Source organism: Talpa europaea (genome assembly GCF_964194135.1).
Source record: "Talpa europaea genome assembly, chromosome: 6".
Lineage (NCBI taxonomy): Eukaryota > Metazoa > Chordata > Mammalia > Eulipotyphla > Talpidae > Talpa > Talpa europaea.
Genome location: NC_140072.1, coordinates 14,126,178 through 14,149,481, shown reverse-complemented (window position 1 = coordinate 14,149,481; position 23,304 = coordinate 14,126,178). Strand labels below are relative to the sequence as shown.

Genomic DNA, 23,304 nt, shown 5'->3' with positions numbered 1-23,304 from the left:
CAGAAGTGAAGTGTCCATGTAATTTAGAGCCTTGCTACTCAAAGTATGGACCACGGATCAGTCAGTAACAGTAGCCCTTGGGGGCTTAGATGTAGCATCTTAGGCCTGGCCTCAGACCTAGGGGTTCAGAATCTGCACTTAAACAAGAGCAGCCAGGTCATTCGCCTGTGTGAGCTTGGAGAATTCTGAATTGCTGAGCTAACCTTCTTCAGAGTGGGCTGTGTAGTGCCCCCTCTATATAGATGGGCAGTCTGAGGTCACCGGGCGTCTGCTCCTCCCGTGAGGGGCAGCAGAGAGAGAGCGGGAATGACTGGTCTAGGGCCTGTCAGCGGACAGAACTGTTTCCAGCTCCCTGGACAGGCTCCTGCTCGAATTTCTGGCAGTCTGTGCCCCTCACAAAGGGGTCCTTGTCTGTCACTCACTGGAGGAAGCCAAGGGGAGGCAGGGGAGGCAGGAGCTGGCATGTGTGAAGAGGGAGGGAGGGGGGAAGCTGGCTCCAGCCTGGCAGGATCCCAGGAGGCCGTAGCAGGCAGTGAAGGTGTGACTTGCGGTCGTGTGGGGCGGTGCGTCTCCAGGTGCCACCTGGAAGCTTTCTTAACCTGGGCAGTTTCCGGACAACCAGCAAGTGGGGACAGCCTGGGAGGCAGTAGCTTCAGTTGGGCAGCTGACTGCTCTCTCTGCCACCGAGAGAGCATTTGTCATTCAACTCTCTGAGAACCAGAGGCTCTACAGAGGGGTTAGGGGGAGGGCCCAGCAAGCAGGACAGGCTGGTGACAGCTTGCTCTCTTCTCCAAGAACCGGTGGGGTGCCCAAGAACATGGAGGGGAGTGTCATAAATAGGGCCGCAGGCCAGCTCTGAGGACAGGCTAAGCATGGCCTTCAGCACACCCCTTCTCCAATCTGAATTTTAGTTTCTACACCATAAAACAAGAGGGTTGGCATTCAATTGTGACTTCTGTTTGGGCCAAATGCTCTATCTATAATCCTGAAGGGGAGATAGCCTGACGCTGAGGCCATACCTGAGTGCCCTGCTTGGCCCCTATCACCAGCCTCATCGTTGGTGCCAGTTCTATTAAAGGGAGCACAGACAGTCTCTGGGGAGGGCAGCAGCAGGGCCCCAAGAACGACGCCCCTGAGTGAGTCCTGATGTCTTCTCTTTATGTCTTTAGGGTCTTAGGTCAATTCCCAATCTTTCTGAGCTTCCCTTTTCTTGACTGTAACAGGATGATCACGAACGAGCCTGCCCTCCCAGGCCAGCGTGGGAATGCAGGTGGTGAGCAGTGCCTGGACAGAGCCTGACCAGTTCCAGACCCCATCCGTTCCCTGCATCCCAGGCAGGCTGGGGTGTGAGCAATGCTGGTCCCCACCTCTGCTAGGACTTGCCTATACAGATGATGCCCTTGGGCAGAGCTGGGTCTCTGCCTTGCTGCTGGCTGACAGCAGGGAAATCAGTTTTACATCGTTTTTATTGCAAAATCAACTCACAGATTTACCGTTTGTGCTGCCAGCTGAAAGCTGTTTATAGTGGTGATTTGCGCTACATTCATCTGTGCTTGTTTATGTTTTCTTTGAAGATACTTATTGTGTTTGTCCTGCCTGACTCTGGCCAGGCATACGTCTTTTTATTTCTGTCCTATTCTTGCTCCCACCTACTCCATGTCTCCATCCCCACCTGTGATGGAAGTACACACAGGAGGCGATGCAGAGTCAGAGGACCTCTGGTTAAATAGACCCATTTTGTAGATGAGGAAACTGAGGGTCCCAGAGGACCTGCAACTGAGCTATGTGGAGCTGGAACTTTCGTCTCCATTCTCCAATCCAGAGTCGGTTCTCCTACCACTGTTTTCTAATAGTTTTCAGCAGGGTTTGCCGACTCTGAGTGGGGAGCATAACCCCCTGAGCCCAGAGGTCAGACAGAGTCCAGACACTGGGGAGGAGCTGGGGAAGCCGGTGATGGGGGATTGGGATTAGGAGGATAAAGGGCTAATAGTTGACTGATCCTGACCCAAAACCCAAGGGCAGCTCCTCTGTCCACCTGACTCCTTTGGGGAGTCAGGAAGACCCATATGGGTCTCCCGAGGCACTGGAAGTCCCATCAGGATGAAATAGTGACAGAACCTCCAAGTTTCTAGTAACTAGTGATCACCATGCCCTTGTATGTAACCCACCATCCCCACCTGCAGCAGAGGCAGCTGTGGTTATGGTAACCCTTGGAACACAGTGTGATCCCCTTCTGTGTGTGGGGGAGTAATAATACATGAATAATATTAATAATGCTAATAGTTGCCAATAATGTTAATTAAGTGCCTATTCTGTACTAGGCACTTTCTTTACATTAGCCCTTTTAATCCTGAGAGGCAGATATTTTCCTCTTTGCTTTGTAAATGTCTAAACAAGCTCAGAGAGATTAAGTGACTTGTCCAAGGTCATATAGCTAGTATGTGTGTTTGGGGGGGTTCAGACAAGTGGGGTGGAAGATGAATCCAGGCCCTCTGGCTCCTAAGCCCGTGTCTGTGCTCCCACGTCACCCTGAGGGAAGGGCCGGTGTGGTCAAAGCAGAGGTGTGGCTGCGGGCAGGAGGAAGACTTGCTGACTGAGAGTGGGCAGTGGGCCGTTCCAGGCTGGACTATACCTTCCTCTCCCTGGGAAGTCAGGAGGACACTGGGCATGTGGAGTGATTAGCAGCTGGAGGCCTTGGTACTAAGGGAGATGATGAGTCACGAGGGAACAGGCTGGGGTGACAGTGAGATCTGCTGTGTGGGCCTCCAAAGGCCAGGGTTCTAATAAGGGGGGTACGTGCAACTTGCTGTGTGATGTGGACAAGTGATGTACCTTTCTGGGTATTTGGATGTTTGTACTGTCTTCTCTCATCCTTTTATTTAAGGACTTTGGGATGGGGGGGGGGTGGCAGATCACCTCCTCACTTTCTTCCTTCTTGGAAAGAGGTGAAAAGTAGATTCCCTCAGGAGCCACCCACATGAATCCACAGACTAGGGGTTTCCCCAGCCATGTGGTGAGCGAGGGGCACCTGTGCTCAGCTGGGAAAAAGCTGGAAGCCAAGGAAAGAGAACAGGTTTCCTGCCCCAGCTCAGTCAGCTGGCCTATCACCTGGTCTCTTGGTGCCTTAGAGCCACAGGATTCCCGGCCAATGGTGGGAGAGCCGGCAGCTGTGAGCCGCTGGCCCTGGTGCTGGGCGGTCTGGCAGGTGGTCTCGTTTGGTCAGAGGCCAAGGCGTGGGGGACCACCAGGGTGTGTGAAGTCAAGGCTCCCTCTTTCTGGGGAGCACTTTACCAGGGGATAGACAAGGGCTACTTGGTGCCTTCAGGTTACCAGGGTCTGGGCTGGATTCTTGTAGTGGAGAAAGGATTGGCAAAAAATCCAGGGCATGGGAGTCCGAGAGGCTTAATTACAACTGGGCACGTGCCACACTTTCAAGTCACAAGGCCATGGGTGAGTCATTTACACTCAAAGCCTTAGGTTTCACAGCTGAAAAATGGGGGTAATAATGCCTGTCTTGAAGGCTGGTGAGAGAATTAAACGAGGGGATGGAGTGTCGAGTATGGAGAACCTGCCAAAGAGCAGATAACAGATGGCGGCTGCGGTTATTGTTGTTGCTGCTATTAATAATAATAATAGCAAAAAGTCATCCGGAACAAGTGGAAGGCAGGCTGGGGAGTCAGACTGTGCTGCCCTTTGGCTGTGTGCCTCTCACCTCTCCGCTTCCTTCTGTGTAAGAGGAGGGGGTGGCACCAGCTGATCTCGGAGGGCCCTCCTGCTCTGACAGCCTCGGGCCAGGAATAGAAGGGGCTGGGGCCCCGGAGGAGTTTAATGACTCAACAGCTACAGAGGTTAAGCTTTCCCAGAAAAGAGTTTCCATTTGCATTCGATGAACTTAGGACCCAACAAAGGAAGTACTTCCTGGCTGGGAGACCAGGGAGGAAGGATCTGGAGGAATCCTTGTAGCCGGTGAAGACTGTGACTAACCAGGTGAATGACTAATTCAAACCCTGCTGACCTTCAACCAGTCAGGACTGCCCACAAGCGCACTGCAAGCTGGCGTCACTGAGCACATCTTGGCCATGCCAACCCCTGCTGGCTCTGGGCTTCACAGCATATGGAGGCAGAGGAAATAACCAAGAGACTGGCAGGGAAAGAGCACTGGACTTGGAGTCAGAAGCCCCAGCTTCTCACTCTCATTCCCCTGCTCACCAGCTGGGTGACTTTGGGGAAGTCCCTTCCCTCCTTGAGCCACCGCACCTCCAGCTAACATCTGCCCTGCAACTTCTGGAAGCTGTGAAGGCTGAGACTCAGGAAATGAGATGAAAGTGCATTGTGAGCATGAGTTACTGGAAACTTGCCTCGGGAGTCTCATTTGGGTCCCCAAAGGCATCAGGTGCACAGAAGCTGCTGCCCTTGGGCTTGGGGTCAGGATCAGTCAAATATTGGTCCCCTTCCAGGCATCTCATCACAGCCCAGACAGCTTTTCTTAGAGCAGAGCCCCTGAGGACAGCTTCCAAACAAGTGGCATAGCCAGAGTGAGAGATGATAAAAAGCTGGGGATGGGTGAATGGGGCCGGGAGTGGGCAGTGCCAGGTTGGGGCCCCACAGAACCAGGGTGGTCCTTTGATGCTGTCTTTCCTCTTGCCTGGCACTTTATAAATAAATCATCACCAGAACCGCACTCTCTGCCTCTATGCCCAGCTTTTAGCTTCTCTCTTGGTGAGGAATTCAAGCACTTTGGGAATGGAGGGTGATGCTCTTTTATTTCTGCACACCTTAAACCCATCAATAGCATTCTCTGAATGCTCCTGAGTGTCGCTGGGTACTGTGCCCGCCCTGGGAGCAGGGAGTTGGGAACCACAGGGTCCTGCCCACATGGAGGTTAATTATAGCATGGCTAAAGAGACAAAACACATCTCTTAAAATGTAAATAAGCATACAAAAGAGACTACACTCTGTCACCCAGGTCGTTCTGACGTAAGTCCCACAGTTATCCAGAGCAGAGGCCCTGGATGGTCCTGGAGGCCTCAAGGAGGACGTGAGGTTTGAGCAGTGCCCAGGAGATTGGCTGAGATGAGAGAAATAGAAGAAAGAGAAAAAGTCATGCCAGACAGACACTCTGAAGATGTTCTCAGGAACAGTTTGGTGACCTTGGATGGGTCATAAAAGCAAGAAGTGAGAAAGGAAGTCAGACATAGAAATTGAAGCCATGTATCAAAGATCCTAAACTCTAAGATAAGGATCATGGACCAGATTCTGTGGGCAGTGCCACTGAGGGCTTTTGTGAAGGGCATTGGGATGGTTGGAGATGTCTTTTGGGAGGAGATTCTTCCTGAAAGCATTGTCCAGGGGAGCTTGCCCTATGAGGAGAATGAGGCTAGAGGCAAAGAGGCCAATTTGGAAGTTACTGTGGACCCAGGGAGTAGTGGACTAAGAAAGCAAGGGGGCACATGGCCATGGGGATGGTGTGTGGGGAGAGGGACAGAGAAGGCCTAAGGATCTTCAGTTTGATTCTCCAGACAACTGAACAGCTCCTGAAGTCCTGGAAGGTAGAGCAGCAGACCCCAGACCAAACTTAGCCCATCCCCTCCCGGGAAAGCAGGCTCCTCTGGGCAGGTCTGGGTGTGTCCATCCTTCTCTAAGCCCACAGGGTCAGCAGACCCCAAAGGTGTCCCCTCTTGGGCCACATACACTTCTGGAAAGCCCTATTCTTTCTCTTCTGAGAGAGCAATCCAGAAACCTCGCAGTCCCAGTGTAGTCCCCAGAGAGCAACGGAGCCTTGGGATAGAGTTCTGCAGTGGATAGACCGAAGGGACAGTGTCTAGTCCTGGTTTTCACTCTCTTGACTCCTGTTGACTCCTGGGAAAACACTGCTCTTTTGTCACGGGCTATGCCAAGTAGCAGTGAGCCCCTGGGAGCTCAGCCAATAAGAGGATGGTCAGGGAGAGTGAAGAAATGGGCAGAGTGAAGGAAACAGCTCCTGGAGAATTGCAGTTAGCTTTGGGGAAAGGCAGGCTTCTAATCCCAGAACCCAAGCACGTCGGGACTGGGAGGGACTCCTTGAGATCATTTCAGTCAGCCCCTACTCCTTGTCTGGAGGTGAGCCTGAGACCCAGGCAGGGGACAGGACCTGCCCAAGGTCGTACGGCATGATGGGGCTGGGCTGGAACCACAGTCTTGGGAGCAGGAAAGGTGTGCACTCTTGCCTGGACACTTTCTAACAGATCATCAGGGCCTCACCAGACAGTCCCTTCCTGGATATTCAGTTGTGTGTGTATGTGTGCTCTGTGCCCAGGTTGTGAGAGCCAGTGGCCTCCTACACTGTGGTCTACACCCTGGCTTGTAGAAAAGAACTTGAGCCATTCTTAGGAGAAGACTGTTATCCTGGGATAGCAGAGAAGAATGTGGACAGAGCAGGATCTGACTTCCAGCACCAGCTCTGCTGTCCTAAGAAAATTAAAGGTGCTTGCTGGAAATGCCCAAACTCCTGGAACTCAACACACACACACACACACACACACACACACACACACACACACACACACACTCTCACCTCCCCACCATCATAGCAGGCGGCACCCATAGCTGCAGCTATAGGTGTTTCAGGAACCCAGCGTGTCCCAAAGTGCCGTGGACTCGCTGGTCTCCTGCAGCCCCAGCTTGTGAGGTGAGCAAGCCCACCCGCAGGGCCGCTGAGCTGTCCTGCGCTCCCGCCCCTCGCACACAGTGCCTTGCTCCAGGGCCTGGGCCGGCCACACCCCTTCTCCCCAACCTCGGATGGTCCTTCCTGCCCCTCTCACACACTTCAGAGTCCCCTGGGGCCCTCTCGCAGCCTGGCAGGGACAAGTCAGGGCTGGCTCGGCTCAAGAGTCAGGTCCAGAGCCAGGAATCGGAGCCTCCCCCCTCCCCGAGTCCTGTCCCCGCGGAGCAGCCACGCCAGGCTGAACTCGGGGCTCTGGGAGCTCGGGGCCGGCGCCGAGACCCTCCCGGGGCGCCCCCCCAGCCCCAGCGGCTGCAGACCAGCCCGGGACACGCCGCCCAGCCTCGGGTGCCGCCCCCCGCCAGGCGCGTAGTTACCGATGGTGGTGATGACCGTGATGGCGAAGTAGAAGGAGCCGGCGAAGCGCCACTGCACGCCGGCCTTGTGCGGCTTGAGGCGCAGCACCACCCGCTCCAGCTCCTCGTAGCCGTCCTGGCTGAGGTTGTAGCGCGCCCGCAGCTCCTGCTGCCGCAGCTCCAGCCGCTGCCGCTCGATCATCTCGGGCTCCGACTCCAGCGCGTCGAAGACCGCGGCGCCCACCAGCAGGTAGGTGAAGGTGCACACGATGAGCGCCAGCGTGCGCACGTTCTGCCGCTTCATCGTCCCGCCCCGGCCGCCGCCGGCCCCCCGGCGCCCCCGGCCCGCGCCCCGGCCCCGGCCGCCGCTGCTGCTGCCCCGGAGGCGGCCTGGGGCATGGCTGCGCTCCCCGCTCCGCGCGCCCGGCCCCGCGCCGCGCCCCGGGCCGCCGCCAACGCCGCCGCAGCCGCGGAGCTGTCCCTTCAGCACCACCCACCGCCCTCCCCCGCGGCCGCCGCCCCCCGCCCCCGCCCCCCGCCGCCCGCGGCCGCCTCCCGCCCGCCCAGCCAAATAAGGACTGGGGAGCCGCGCCGCGGGAGGGGGGCCGGGAGGGGCGGGCGGGAGGAGCGGAGCGGCGGGGAGACCGGCCGGACGGGGAGAGGGAGGGAGGGAGAGAGGGAGAACTAGGCTGAGAGACGCAGAGAACTACAGAGAGAGGAAAAAAGGCAAAGGGGGTGTGACAGGCCGGGAGATAAAGCCAGAGGTAGACTCCTGAGCACAGGAAGGCAGCAGCAGGCAGCGAAACCCACAGGCAGAGAGCAAAAATGGAACCAGAAAAGAGCAGACCCAACCGAGACAGGGAGACCTGACAGCTGGAGACGCACAGATGACACAAACCCAAAAGCCAGGAAGGGAAAAGGAAGAGGCAGAATGACCCCCGCTCCCCGCCATGCCTCTGTGGCAATCGCAGCAGGCCATGGCTGCTGAGGACCCCGGACCTTGCTGTCCTGCCCCTTATTATGTAGATGAAGAAACAGGCACAGAGGAGTCAAGTGACGTGCAAGGGAACACAGTGATTAGTGACAACTTTGGGGCTCAGCCAAGATTTCCTCCTCCCAGGCCACACCTCTTCCCCTGCCCCAAGCTGCCAGCTGTCTGAGAAACAGGGAAGCACAGCTGTGAACCTGGCTGCACATGGACCAACATCCCAGGGAAGGTCCTGCGCTTGTAAAATGTGTTCCTCGCTGGGTCATCATGGTTCCTGGAACAGGTTGAGAAAGCACAGGCTGACAGCCTGGGCCAGTAACACAAAGTCCAGGGGCTTCCTGCTCTGCTCTCCAGTTATTGTGCTGTCCTAGCATCCATAGCCCCCGACCTGCACCAGGAGGTCAGGCGGGGCTGGGGTTGAGCCGCCAGAGACAGCACTGGATACCACCACAGGCAGGCCAACAGAACCGGGATCTCTTGGGTTGTCAGAAAAGTCACGATGCATTTTTGCTTGAAAATACATCGTGACTTTTCTGACAACCCAATAGTTGAAACAGAGCAGGTGGCACCTAGATCAGGAGACTTGCTCACAGACTGAAAGAACTAGAAGGACTCCCTATGCCTCAGTTTCTTCATTTGTCACCGTGGTAGCAATGGTGGCAAAGAGGGGTGGACGGTGGGACCTCAGTTAGGTATCACGGCCCGTCTCTGAGACTTGATGAGGTGCCACGGCAGATGATCCCACATGCCTTGCTCAGCTCCAAACAACTCCAGAGTTGGATGGGCAGAGGGAGCAGAATGATTGGAATGCAAATCCCACTGCCAAGGAGGGTCACAAAGTCCTTCATGGGACCTTGCATGGGTCACGAGGAGGGGCGTGGAAGAGGCGCTAAGGTCCCTGACTATAGCCAGACTCAGAGGCAGCCAGCCAGAGCGGGGGCACCATCAGCTCACGTCCAGAGCTGACCTCTCACTGCCAGACACTGTGCTTCTTTTCCCAGGAGTGCCACCAACACATTCTTTCCTTCAACCATTCACTCAGCAAGTATGTATCAGCATCTGCTGCGTGCCAGGCGAGGCGTATTATATTCATCATCTCTAGTCCTTACCACAGTCCTGAAGGTAGGCAAAGTTATGCCTACTTTATATTGATAGATGGGGAAACTGAGGCTAAAGGCAGTGTAGAGAAGTCAAGTGACATGCAAGGTCATTCAGCTGGGAAATCTCCCAAGCCCATGTTCTCCACATGACTCCTCTAGTTTTTTATCTGTAAATGGGCAGCTAGTTGTACTAATGCTTGAACCAACTGTTGAAAGGGATCAAAGAAGACCACATGTGTGCCGATCCGGCAGCGTAAAGCTCCGAATGACTTCTTCAACCCTAAGACCCAGATCTCTGACTGGAGCCTGCTGGGAGGGCTGTGACTCCTGGCTTTTGACCGCCCCCCACCTCGCCTCCAGCCCCTCAACCCGCCAAGATCATTGATTATTTGAAAAGGCAGACTTTCTGGCTCTGCCCCCTTGCCATGAACTCAAGTTTACTGCATCTTCTGGTTCTCTGGAAGAAGAATGTTGTCTTTCTTGGCTTCTCAGATTTGGGGTAAAGTTTAGGATGTGCACACTGCTGATGTTCACAACCATCCCAGAAGTCAGTTTCCCCCAAACTCGTCCAGATGAACAAGTGGCTCACTAGACCTGGTCTTTGGTGTCAAAACTATGTGTTCAGGATCTTGCTTCTAGTTGCCAAGCCAGACTGCTGAGCAGATGAAAGGTGATATTATGAGTGAAAGAGCTTTGGAAAAGTGAAAATGCTTTCTTTAGGGGCAGGGCATTTATTATTAATTATGACAAAATCTATTTTCACAGCACTTCAGAAATGGAAGGATCTTTAGAGACTGTCTAGCCCAACCCTCTCACATTACAGGCGAGGAAACTGAGGCTCAAAGAATAGGGTTACCTAAGGTCACATGGTGACTGAAGGGGGCAGGACTCATGGCCCAGGTTTGGGTTTCCCTGTAGCTTTCATTACATAGGGGAGCCCAGGAAGACAGCCTGGGTCTCCTCCTGTCCCTCCTTTTGCTTAAGGAGCAGGAAATGGGAGCTGGGCATGAGGGAGATTCAAGTTGGTAGCAGGCTAGGCTTTGAGTCCTCTTGGTCAACCCTTGACTTGGGTGGTAGCACTGTGTCAAAGACCTATCCTCCTCCCTTCCATCCACGACACCTGGGGCCTGCCCACATGTTCCCACCACATGATGGGGATGCCCCACTCTCCAGGTGGGGCCAAGTATCAGAAATCACTTCTATCAGTCTTGTCTGTTGTAAAAGAGAAAGACTGTCCCCCTGTGGCTTCTCCATGTTCTCCCAGTCCATTGGTGGCACTAGTGGAGGAAGCTTTGGCCAGACATTTATTCCTGTCCAGTATAGAGAATTCAGGGTGGCAGGTTGGAAGGCTTTGGCTGGGGTCCTGTCTCTGCCACCAGCTTGCTGTGGGACTCAGGGGGCAGAGGGGGGCAGTCACAGATCCCTGGGCCATATTTTGCACATCCACAAGTGGAGGGACTTGGATCAGGACATGTCTATGTTCCCATTATTTATAACATTCCATGATGTTCTTATTCTGCTTCTGCTTCCCTTGTTCTTCTAAAAATCAGGTGAAAGAGTCTAGCCTTTAGCTTGCAAGGAAAAGGACATACTCAGAGTTAGGATAAATGATACATAATGCAATATTATTAGTTGTTGTGTATTTTATGCACTAAAATTTAAATGTATCGTTTTCTGGCTTTATCATCCATTCCATCCCTTGCTAAGCTCTAGGTCCAAGCACTTCCATGCTCCACTCCTGACTCTTGTGGCTCCCGTCAATGGAGCCTGGCTCTAGTGCCGTCACAACTGCCAACTAGCTGGGAAGACTTGGCCTCTCTGGGCCTTGGTTTCCTTTTCTACAAGATGGAAGGGCTGATCATCTCAAAAGGTCCCATCTCACGCTGACATTCTGTGATGTTCATGACAGACCTGGTTCTTTGACCAGCAAAGTTCAATCTACAATAGCCAAGACTATGATCTAAGGCAAAACCCTGTCAGCCCTCCTTGATCTGCCAGTTTGATTAGAAGATGGGGCAGGTTACAGTGAGGCAGAGAGCAAATGGGCTTGACCCTGAGCCAGATAAGCTAGGGTTCAAATCCCAGCTCTATCAATTACTAAGTGGACCAGAGCCTCCCATGAAACTTTTTTTTTTTAAAAAAAGATTTATTTATTTATGCATACAAGAACTGGGGTACAGGCCAGAGTTGTGGCTGGTGAGAGGTTTCACCAGAGACAGAGTGGGGAACAGAACAAGCGGACTGACTGAAATGCACTGTTGAGGGGAGCAGTGGGTGAGTCAGGAGAGGTCTGCTGTGCCATGAAATTCTTGTCCTTGCTACGTAGACCAGACCATAAGTTCCTGCAGGTCCCGGAGAGGGCCTTACTCCTCTTTGAGCTCACAGCCCTTGGTAGCTCTTGGCATAGAATGCACTCTGTAAATAACCCCCATCTGTTTCAGTAGGCCTGGCTGGGTCAGGTGGGCGGGCAGGGCCTGCGGCCCATGGTTGCCTATGGGATGTCTGGAGTCATCTAAACAAGAAGCCAATGGCAGGCCTGAGAGGGGCGGGGCTGAGGGGGCCTAGGAGCTGCCACAGAGACAGGGACCTGGCTGTGCCTGGGATTGGTGACCTCAGATAGCAGGTTGATTGGGAGCAGGGTGCTTAGGATATAACTGAGGCATTTCTTGATGTGTCTCTGTTGGGAGAGATACCCGGATTTGGCTGATTCACAGAGCACAACTGGTCCCAGTGCAGCCGGCTTGCCTTTGTCAAGAGACACTATTTGTTTAACATCTCAGCCCAAACTAAACACAAAAGGTAACTGTTAACAAAGGGAGAGGCCCTGGGAGCTGCTGGGGAGCCAGCCCTGCGCTGGGAGGCTGGACACCTGCCCCAGATGAGCTGTGTGAGCCGCCAAGACCCCGATGTGGTCTCCCAGTAAGAGTGAGAAACGGTGGGGTCTTCCTCCCCAAGCTGGGTGCCCACAGAGGAGCCCCTCAGTAGGAGAAAGCCTTAGTCTAGCATCTGCCGCCTGCACATTTGACGGTCCTTCCCCGGGGCGGGCTTCCTCCAGCCGCCTCCTCTGACTCTGAGCACCGTGCTGAGACGAGCCCTCCTGTGTGCCTTTGGAGACACGCAGGGAATTTTCACTGGCACGTATACTCAGAGGTGCCGCGGTGCTGAGGCCCACTGCCCGTCACTAAACACTGCCGCTGTCCTCAGCGTGACTGTCTCAGTTTTCTCTCCCCAGCTGTGCCCGAGATTGCCCATTTGGCCCTACTGACACTGGCATGATTCATTTTTCTGTTTTCGCATTTGTATGCCTCCTCTTTCCTGCTAATTTCCCCTTCTCTCCTTTTCCCCTCCCTCCTCCTTGCCTCCTCTGGGACAGGGCAGTGGCAGGACCCATAGTAACTAGGGTCTCAGGCAGACCAGCTGGTGAGAGAGAACCTGCGCTGGGCAAAAACCAGCCTGGGGGGGTTGTGTGTGCATGTGTGCCTGTGCATTTATATGTGTCTGTGTATACGCGTGCATGCACACATGTGTGTTCACATATACATGCATTTGTGTGTGCATGTGCATGTGTGCACACCGTGTGTGTGTGTGTTTAGGAGACTGTGGGCCTGAGAGTTTCTGCCAGCAGAGTCCTGGTCTCTGCTCCTCCCCTTCTATCTCTTGGCCCTTCTTGTTCTCTCCTCCACTCACAGCCTCCTCTGTGTTTGGTCAAAGTTCATGGATAATTCAGTCTGGAAGAAACCTTATGTCACCCAGTGCCGACGAGGAAACTGAGGCCTGCTGGGGGCAGAGAGCACTGGAGCAGAGACTCAAGTCGACAGCCTTGACCTCCCAGGCTATAGCTACAAGATGAGTTCCCTAAACTTACCCCTTCCACCCCAAGAATTAAGTCCCTTAAGCCTGGCCTCTGCAGGAAGGCCATGGCCATGACATATACTCCCAGACAAAGGTGTTACTGCTACAGGAAAAAGCGAGCCTGAAGATCTAGTCAACAGCCTCACAAATCTTGAAATTCTTCTTTGCAGGTTTATGGCTTCTGAGAAGCAAGCAGAGGCAGCCTGTTCTCAGCACCAAACACAATAATTATAATAGCACTTGCAATGATTAATCAGTCAGCCAGTACTGAGTGGCGCCTGAGAGCACGCACAGCAGTGTGCCTGTGTGTGCGGACACACACACACACACCCAGCTGAAGGAGAGAACAAGAGAGGTGACTCTTTACTCCCAAAAAGCAGGTTTCGGGTGTCCCTTCCCTCAGTGGACAGGCTGGGTCACATGTTGGGCACTGTGAGTGGCGTCCAGTAGTGGCCAGGGCTGTGGGCCTCTCTTCCTGCTGGAGAGGACTCCCGGCCCCCGTGGTTTTGGCTACTGGGCTCCTGTCCATGCCGGGAGAGAGGAGCTGGTGAAGAGAAGCAGGTTTCAGTCCATCAACCAGATTAATGAGGGGGCTTCACCAACAATGATGGATGAGGCGTATCGGGGGGATTTGGGACGCTCGGTCTGGAGAAACGATGTAGGGGACATGTGAGCCATAACAGGGAGGAGGGATTAGTTTGTTCTGGGTAGCCTAGGAGGGGCTCCTGATCCAGCGAGAGATGCTATGGTGAGAGAACTCTCAGTGTGAAATAGGTGAAACATTCTCCACGCCTCTGTGGACAGACTGAACTGCTCAGCGTGCAACGAGTTGCGCTGGTCAAGGGGGGGATACAAGCACAGCCTGCTGACCCCCAGGGTGGAGGCCATTTTAGAGAGAGTTAATACAGTGCCTGGCATATAATAAGGCTGCAAGAATGTCCTTTGACTTGATCGTTGAATATACCGAGCTTGGGGCTGGACGAGGTGCCCTTTGTAGCTCAGTTGGCTCAGTTCTACACTTATGAAGTGGTCCCTTTGTGCCAGGGTTTTGTCCTCCAACTGTGAAATTCTGCATTTCCCTGGCTCCAGGGAGGACTGCACCTGGAGTCTGCTGAGCCTGCACAGCCCTGCTCTCTCCCAGCATTTACTCTCCAGGGCCCCCTCCCACCCCATATGCTCTATACCTTGCTGCCTGCAGAGTCCCCAGATGCACAGGTCGGAGTAAGGAAACCTGGAGACCCAGGACTCCAGCAAGGGAAATGGGCCTCTGGCAGGCTAATTACTGAGAGCTGATTCTATTAAGCAGATAGCTCGCTCTAGGCAAAGCAATTACATCTAATCAGCCCCTTGCAGCAGTCCAAAGGGACAGCCGATTGAGCTAGACACATGTGTGAGGAGGAGCATCAAAGCAGCCTGAGGCTCAGGCCTGCAGAGGCTGGTCTGAAGCCAGGGGCTGCTCAGAAAGTGGTCCCCTGGCTTCTTCCCCAGGCTGCCCAGATCACAGGCTGTAGTGTTGTGGAAACAGCACAAATGGAAACTCAAAGACCTGGGTTGAGACTTGGCTCTGCCACCAAGGAGCTGCATTTCACTAGGGAGAATATTTGTCAGTCCTGAGCCTCAGTTTACCTGTCTGTCAAACATGTAGTATGAGCTAAAGAGGATTCCTTCCAAGTCTGAATTTCTAGTTTATGTCAACGTTGTATCGTATGCTTAAATTTCCCTAAGAGGATAGATCTTTTGTTAAGTGTTCTTATAAATAATGATGTTAATTACAATAAAGAGAGCAGGTGGAAGCTTTTGGAGGTGATGGGTATGTTTATGGCATAGACTGATTTCACAGCTGTATATTTATCCAAACTCGTCAAGTTGTGTGCACTAAATATGTATAGCGTTTGTATGTCAATCATGCCTCAATAAATTGGTTTTAAGAAAAACGAAAAAGAAACACTAGTCTATCCAGTCCATCTAGTTTGGATTCTAGCCCAAGCTAAAATGACCAGCTAGAGAAGAACCTGTTTGGAATCTCCAAACATGGGAATATATGCCAAAGTATCAAATTAGACAGACTGTTTTAAAACATAACTGAAATAATATATATGTATTTTAATTTTGGTTGCCTGACATTCTTTTTTCATCTAGAATTTTATGAAATGTGTTTCCAAGAAAAAACATGATTTTTTGAGTACCATTTAGTGGCTTCTGAGTCTCAGATCCTTCGAGGAAGTTCTGTTGTGCTAGAGTGGGAAGAAATGGGGAGACACAGTCCCTGGAAATGAGGGGGCGTTGAGCAAGATGGAGACAGGGGGGAGCCTGGACCACAGCAATGTCCTTCCCCAGAGGAAGACCTTCTGGAAGACTTTGAGCATTGTCAGATGGCCAAAGAGGGGATTTCGGTAGCAGTCCTTTCTAGCACTGAAGTTCCAAGATTCTGGGTTGATACAAAGTAAATGGTGTGACCACTTAGGCACCCTAGTAGAGGGTAATCCCAGGACAGGACCAGAGTGAGAACCAGGCTACCCTCTGTAACATAAGCGACTGAGGGGAGCAATCCCCACAAAACCCCCTCAAGCAGTGGCTGGGGGACTTCAAGTGAGAAGATGAATGTGAAAGTAAGACTAATTAAGTAATTCTATTAAAAGGTGAGAATGTAAACTAAAAGGCTGTAAAGAAAACCATCAACAAAATGAAAAGGCAAACTACAGAATAGGAGAAAGTTTGCACATCATTTATCTGATTAGGGGTTGGATCAAAAATAGACAAAGAACTTACACAACTCAGTAGGGGAAAAGTGGGCAGAGGATCTGAGTAGACATTTTTCCAAAGAAGACATAAATGACTGGCAGGAACATGGAAAGGTGCCCAACACATGATTGATTATCAGGAAAACGCAAATCAAAGCCACAATGAGATATCTCCTTACACCTGTTAGAACACCTAGTATCAAAAAGACAAAAGATGACAAACGTTGGTGAGGATGTGCAGAAAAGTGACACTTGTGCACTGCTGGTAGGACTGTAAACGGGGACTGCCACAATGAAAAACAGGATGGAGGTTCCTCAAAACAGTGAAACTAGATCTCCCAGATGATCCCAAAATTCCACATCTGGGACTACATCCAAAGGAAATGAAAACACTAACCCAAAAAGATATCTGCACCCCATGCTCATTGCAACATTATTGCCGATCGCCAAGACTGGAAGCAACCTAAGTGTCCTTCCATGGAAGAATGAAGAAAATATGGCATGTGTATACACACGCAGATGTAGGGTTATATTTATACACACATACACAATGGAATATTCTCTGGCCATGAAAAGGGAAATCCTGCCATTTGTAACATCATGTATGGAACTTAAAGGAATTATCTAAGTGAAATAAATCAGACAAAGAAAGAAAAATACTATATAATCTCACTTATTTGTAGATGCCTAAAAATATGAACTCAGATACAAACTAGAGATTGGTGGGTATCAGAGGCAGTGGAGGGGTGGGGGGGCGCGGTTGGGACAATGAGTAAAGGTGCCCAAAGGTACAAACTTCCAGTTATAAGATAAGTCAGCCTTGGGGATGTGATGTGCGGTGTTGACAATACCGTATTGTGTGTTTGAAAGTCTCCAAGAGAGCTTTTTCATAGCAAGAAAAACATGTAACTATGTGCGATGATGGATGTCAACTAAACCTTTTGTGGAGATCATTTTGTAATGTATACATCTTATCAGATCATGATGTTGTACACCTAGAATGAATACAATGTGGCATGTCAATTATATCTCAGTTTTTGAAAAAAGAAGAAAGAAAAAGAAGAGAACGTTATGATCAGCTGCGGCCCAGGTCACGCTCTCCAGCTCAGCCGTCTCTCTGCTTGGATTTTCCTGGTTGTGGCTTTGAGAGCAGGACGACCTTGCCAGAGCAGGCCTTGGGGCCACCTGACTTCCAGCTTTCCTTGGCCTTGCTGATCTCAAATGATTGGTGCCCATGTAATTAGACAGAGCCTTGGTCTGTCCTCAAAGGGGAGCCCTGATGCTGATTACAACTGGAGGCCTTGCTAGGCCACGCTCAGCCCTTGCATGTACATGGGGGAGGAGAAGCAACCTTGGTTCAACCACTGGGGTGGAGCCAGCTGATTCTGGGGTAGGATTGGCAAGGAGCAGGAGGGAGGTGAGATAAGGGAGGGGTGTGGGGGAGCCCTGAAGGCTTGGATCACCCTGGTCTTCAGTATTCCACATGAATCATTTGCCAGGAGAGAGGCTAGAAGGAAGAAACCAGTTTATGTCCCATATTATTCTGGGAATGGTGGAGAGAAAGCTGGGCCAGGAGGTTGCAGAAAGCACTGAGAACATCTGTACTGCCACCTGGGTGCAGAGAAGGGACAGAAAGTTGTGTGGGCAGAGTACGCCACACAAGAACATGGCCTTTGGAGCCAGACCTGCACCACTCATTGCGGCACCTGCCTGGCACCGTCAGCTCTGCCTGCCTCTCAGGCCCTGAGCCTTGCTCTACTTCCGGTCCTTGGCACCAGCCGTTCTGCATATGCACTTGATATCAGCTATGTATATAGTTGCTTTCGCGCTCCCAACAGCCGTGGGAGTTGCAGCAGCATCCCCATTTTATAGATGAGGAGTCTGAGACTCTCAGCAAAGCAACTTGTCTGGATGATGGATTCAGGATCCAAACCCAAAGTCTGTGCTTTCATTTCTCTGCCATAAACCCTCCTTAGAAAATGAGGGAGGGTGGAGAATAGGGGAACAGAACCAAAGGTGCCATCAACAAGGAGCCTGGCACAGAGCTAGAACTTTTTTTTAAAAATGTGGTGTGTGAATGAATGAACAGCTCAAAGAGGAAGGTTGTGGGAAGGACCAGGGTCCAGCACCTGCGTTTGCCCCGGCAGGGATAGATGCTTGACTCTGAGTAGAAAACAGAGCAGAACAGTGTGTGAGGTCAAGTAACGCCAGCTTGGGACAGGGCCTGTCCCTGAGACTTGGTGGTGGATCTCGTACAGGTGAGGGAGGAGGCTGACCCAGCCCCAGGGCGGTGCCCAGGGACCCAGCCGGAGCAGGGACTTAGAGGGCCTCCACAGCTGTGTGCTCAAGGGAGGTGCCTGGGAGGTTTTGAGCTGGGTCCTGAGAGAAGCGCAGTGTGCCCGGTGTGCCAGGCCATCTGAAGGGGCTGGAGTGCCTGACCCCCTGGATGAGGGCTGGGCCATGGCGCTGGCTTGCTGCGGGGAGGCACGGGCTGGTAGCGGGTTCTGCGTGCACAGATCCTGGATGGCCCAGAGATGGCGCAGTGCAGTGGTGCACAGAGCCCACTGGGAGACGTCAGGGAGACCAAGACCAGCTGGGAGGAGGCTCGGGCGGAGGGGCACACAGCCGGCCGTCAGGGAGATGGAAAAAGTGATGTTGTTCAGGAACAATGTGAGCCAAAGGAATGAGCTGTAACTTGCTGGATCCAAAAGGACAAACGGGGAAACGGTTGCCAGAGGCCCAGGGGTGTCTGATGATGGCCTGACACTGCCCTGGGGGAGGGACCGAGTCCCAGCCCCGAAGCCGAAAGGATCACACCATAGGCTCTGTGGGACCCCACAGGGTCCCTGATATCTTCCCTTGCCATGCGAGCCTCTGTCTGTTAAAGAAAGCCGGGCGAGTGGCGCAGTCGGAGAACGCTGCCCCGCGGCCAGCCCTGCCCGCCTTCTGAGGGTGGGGGCCGGCTAGGCGACATGGCGAGCAGCAGTCCTCAAGTCAGGATGGCAGGTGCAAGTGCCTCCTCCCTTCCCACCTAAACCAGCTCTGAGGCTTAGGTGATCTGGTTGGGGGGGCGGGGTTCCTGCCCCTGGGGGCCGGGGAAGGACTGAGCTGATTGGAGCAGGCAAGATACTCACGAGAGACACAGTGGAAATTTAGAATCTTGAAATGAATGCCAACGGGAACCTCTCTCCCTGTCTGTCTGTCTGTCTGTCTGTCTGTGTGTGTGTAGCTCATATGGCCTAAATTCCCACTTAGCAGGGCAGGAGACCCCCAGGAAGTGAAGGGCAAAGGGCATGCCCCGGGTGAAGGCTCTTGAGGCTGACAGAGCTCGAGTCCACTGCTGAGTGTCCTAATGAGAAAGGTCTCTCCTAGCAAAGACAGGAGGGACCCCAGGCAATGGCGCCGGATGTGAGCTGACAAGCTTGTGTTGGCTGCTGGAATCTGGAGAAACTGGAGTTTACTTTTCTATTGTAGGCAGCAGCCCAATTAGCCCTGGAGGTGGAACTCAGATCCCCTCCGGCTCCCTGTGGGCTCCAGCCTTCGGCAGAGGGGGGGGTTCTGTCCTGGGAGTTTGGGGCCACGCAGCTGTGGGGTCTGATGGGCAGGGGCTTCACGAAGTGGCTGATCTCCAGGACCCCGGCCGGGGGAGCCAGATGGCCACACCAAGGCCTCTGCCCACCCGCCAACTGTGACCCCAGAAACACTTTCCTGTTTGTCCCGAAATTCAGTCTGAAGAGCACACCCAGCACACTTGGCCCCACTGCCATCTCCCTGTTTCCAAGGAGGAGGGAGAGCTCCAGGGCGCACCTAGATAGTAAGATAGTAAGTGGGCGGGGATGTGATGCCTGGTGTCCCGCAACACACTGCAGCTTATGCCAGCCGCCTCCTCTCTCTGCACACCCTCAGGGGCCTCCTGGAGCACCCAAGGTTCTCCTCAGATGCCCGGGCAGTCCCTGCACAACTTTAAGTCCCACTTCTCGCCTCCTGTGTCTGAACATTTTGCCCTCAGGCTGGTCCTGCTTTCTCCCCAAGAGTGGGGGACGGATGCAGAAAGGGAAGCCCCACACCTCAGCAAGGAGAGGGAAACTGAGGCATGGAGACGTCCAGGCGCCCCTGTCCCCAGGTCTATCAAGAGGCCGAGAGCTGCAGGGAAAGGCAGCAGGCAGAGAAGCGGTGCTCTTTTCTTACGCTCTCAACTGGGAATGAGAACACCAAATCCTCTTTGAAAAAACAGAAAAGGGATTTAAAAAATATCAAGATATTAACCTTATGAAACTGGACATCCCCCATACAGAGATTAACTTCTTTCCTAAGCAGTTTTTTTTTCTCATTTCTATAAACATCTTAATTCACACTCACATCACGGCCAGCCTGGATTAGGGGTGGTGGAGAGACGCATGCCTCACCTCAGTCACGCATGCAGGCGTGGACACGAATGTATGCTCTCAGGAGTGTGAGCGCGTGTGTGTGCATGTGTGCCCCTGGAGTAGCAGAAAGAGCATCACAGGAGGGACCTAAGGCCTGGGCCAGCTCTGCCACTGGACCCTGGACCTCAGTTTGCTCATCTGTAAAGGGGGTGGTCGGACCCGCCGTTTCCTTAGTATCCCAGCCCGCTCTCTGGAACTGCCTGGGCTGGGGGCGGGGAGGGGGAGGCTCCCTCTCACTCCTAGTCTCTCAGGGCCCTGCCTCCTTCTTCCAGAACTTCTCTGACAGCCTTAGAGCCTGAATAGCAAACACTGGGAGGGAGCAGTGGGGAAGCAGAACTCAGCTCTCTGTGGGCCCAGGGTTACTTCAGCTTTGCTGTAAATGCAAAGTCACATGTAAGTCGCCTGGCCTGAGTACATTGGAGGAGCTTCCCAGAGTCCTTCTATTCCCTTCTGACTCCCTGTTTTTAGTTCATTCTAAGGTCCATCCCCAAAAGAGACTGAGTTCCCTCCATCTGCCTGAGCCTCAGGTTCCCACAGTCTGAACCCTCAAACGGCTCTTCTTGCTTTCAGGATGAAGATGTGAACCCCAGCTCTCCACTTGCCTCTCCAGCCTGGCTTCCAGACCTGCTTGCCCTGCCCATCTGGGGTTGGCACCCTCTTCCAGGACCCAAACTAGTTGTGCTCCTTCCACTTTAGCCCCCAAAACCGCTGGCTCCCCCTTGTCTTCACCTGGCTCATGCCACCTCCTCTGGCCCTAGGGAAGTTCCCTTGACCCCAGAGAGGTTGGATCTCTCTTGCTATGGTCCTTGGGGCCCCTTTATTCCCTGAGAATGAAGCATCATCATCATGAAAAGATCAGCTGCACCTCCAGCATGGGGTGTCTGTCTCCCCGGGTGGCCTGGAAGCCCAAGAGGGCAGACATAGGTCTGTGTGTCTGTTTCAACACCGTGTCCCCAGCACCCACTCCACGGGCCCTTGTGGAGTAGGTGGATGAACGGCCATTAAAGTTGTTCCCTTAAAACACACCCGAAGTTGGGTTTGGCATTGTCCCTGAAATCTGGGCACAGAGGTCCCTAAAATAGCTTTTCTCTTCACCTTCCCTAAAGCTTCCCCCCTTTCCCTCCCAACTCTACAGATTCTCCAGATCTCAGGTTTCTATTTAAACCTGTATCTGACCGGCCAACATCATCAACCTGATCAAGCAACTGAGTTCATATGCACCTTCCAGTTCCTTCTGCCTCTGACAAGCCCACCAGTTTCCACACCTTGCTCAAGTCCCATTCTTGATTCAGCAGCCAGTTCCAGTTATCCTGGACATGGGGAGGTGCCCAGCATCCTTGGTGGGCTCAGGGAGAGGGGGAGGCCTGCAGGGGTCTGGTGTTGGCAGCAGCAGAGGTTTTGAGCACGCCAGTTTTGCTGACATTTTGGCCGCAGTTCCTCAAAACTCAAGGAACAAGTGTTCTGTCAGCTGTCCTGCAAAAGAAAGACTCCTGTGCTCAAGTATTTATGGGAAACTGAGCATTGCGCAGAGCTCGTTCTTGTTTGCAAGCATCAGAAACCAAATCTGTTTCAAAGACACCTGTTCTGAAGATCCCGGGAACCTGTTCCATGGATCCCAGGAAACTGATGACTTCCCAGACTTCAGAAAACCAAGGTCAGGGGCAAAGCTCCTGGAACAATGCCCAATGCCATATTGTAGGACTGGGCCCAGGGGTCCCCCTTGCTGCCACCACTGGGCACAGAGCTTTAGCTTGTCTGTCAGCTCCCCTGGGCCTGGACGCCGCCTCTAGAACCGTCACCATGGCAACTCTGGACACAGCTGTAGCGGCTGCCCACACCCTTGCCAGAACAAGCTCTGCAGAGTCCCTGCTTCTTTGCTTTATCAGTCTGGGATTGATTTCAAAGTTGGGGAGATGTCTCATTGGTGGCGGTCAGCGACTGGCCCCTGACCCGGGAGAGGCTGGACAGTGTGAATCAGACACTTTAGCTTCTGACTGGGAGGCGGCCTCGCCTTCAAAACACCGGGAAATTTTCAAACATAAGAAGGGAGAGCAGAGGCTGAGTGGCCCCAAATGAATGACAAAAGCCCTCGGCACCTCCTTGGGGGTTGCGATGCTCCAAGCATCTGGAGACACTTGGGGCAGATACTTCTCAGCAGGGGTGGGAGACACCCCACGTTTATAACATCCAGGTCTCTCCCCACTATTGCCAGTAGCACCTCGCTACTGTGACAACTCAAAATGCTTACTTCCATTGGCCCTGAGGACAAAGTCACGCCCAGCTCAGAGCCTCTGTTCTAGACCTGCGGGAAACTTGAAGATAGTTGGAGCACCAGGACTGATTTCACCTGGTTTCTCAAACGCCTTTGACCTTGAAACAACTTTTTCCTCTAACATCCTTTGGCTTTATTTCATAGAACTTACTCTGGGAAATGCTGGACTGGGAACCGGTGGTTCCCAGTTCTAGGTGGTTCACAGAAGCAGGAGGTTGCACAGGCCCAGCAGCTCTCAGTGTCCCTGTCATCGCTGTCGTCACCAGTCCACCTCTCTGGACAAGGTGGGAGGTCCTGGAGGTACAGCTCTGTGCAGACCCACACTTGAGGGAGCTCGTGATCACTCCAGGAAATATTCCCAGGCCCAAGGAGGAGCCCGCAGAGTCCCCTTCCATTGTAGAGTCAGTCCTTCTTGCTGTGAACCTGCCTGCAGACACAGCTGCTGTCCTCACCACGAGGGATGCTACCTGGGGACAAACCTCCTGCCTACAACTGCCTATGAAGTCCCTGCACAGGTCGACAAAAAGCTGGTAAGACTCAGGCTCCAACCCACTTGGTCCTCCAAATGTGGATCCAGCTTGTCTGTCTCTATTGCACATGTTCTCCAGGTCAAGGCCCTTACACATACTCCAGACACCTGGGCCAGGGTCAAGTTTGCCCACCTAGGGAAACACCCCATGGCTGTGATGTGGGAGGAGAGGTCACCGTCCTTGAAGGTGGGGTCACCACTACTGGTGTTGCTTTTGAGAAGGTGCTCTTGGAGCTGCTGGGCCAGGACAAGGGTGGGGGCGGGGGGGGGGGAGAGAGAGAGAGAGAGAGAGAGAGATCAACAACTCAGCTGTCCATGCTGGGGACGCCCTGGGCTTAC

General features: G+C 53.1%; 1 protein-coding gene across 1 annotated transcript in view; it reads right to left on the bottom strand.

The window, feature by feature from the left end:
- The window catches only part of KCNK3 (potassium two pore domain channel subfamily K member 3), a gene marked incomplete at both ends in the record, with an annotated part of 35,168 nt that extends 27,808 nt beyond the window's left edge, over nucleotides 1-7,360 (bottom strand). Inside the window, one exon of the mRNA XM_084236068.1 lies at nucleotides 7,078-7,360. Within this exon, the coding sequence (XP_084092194.1) occupies nucleotides 7,078-7,360 (283 nt within the window). The remainder of the gene's footprint in view (nucleotides 1-7,077) is intronic.
- Nucleotides 7,361-23,304: the final 15,944 nt, after the last annotated feature.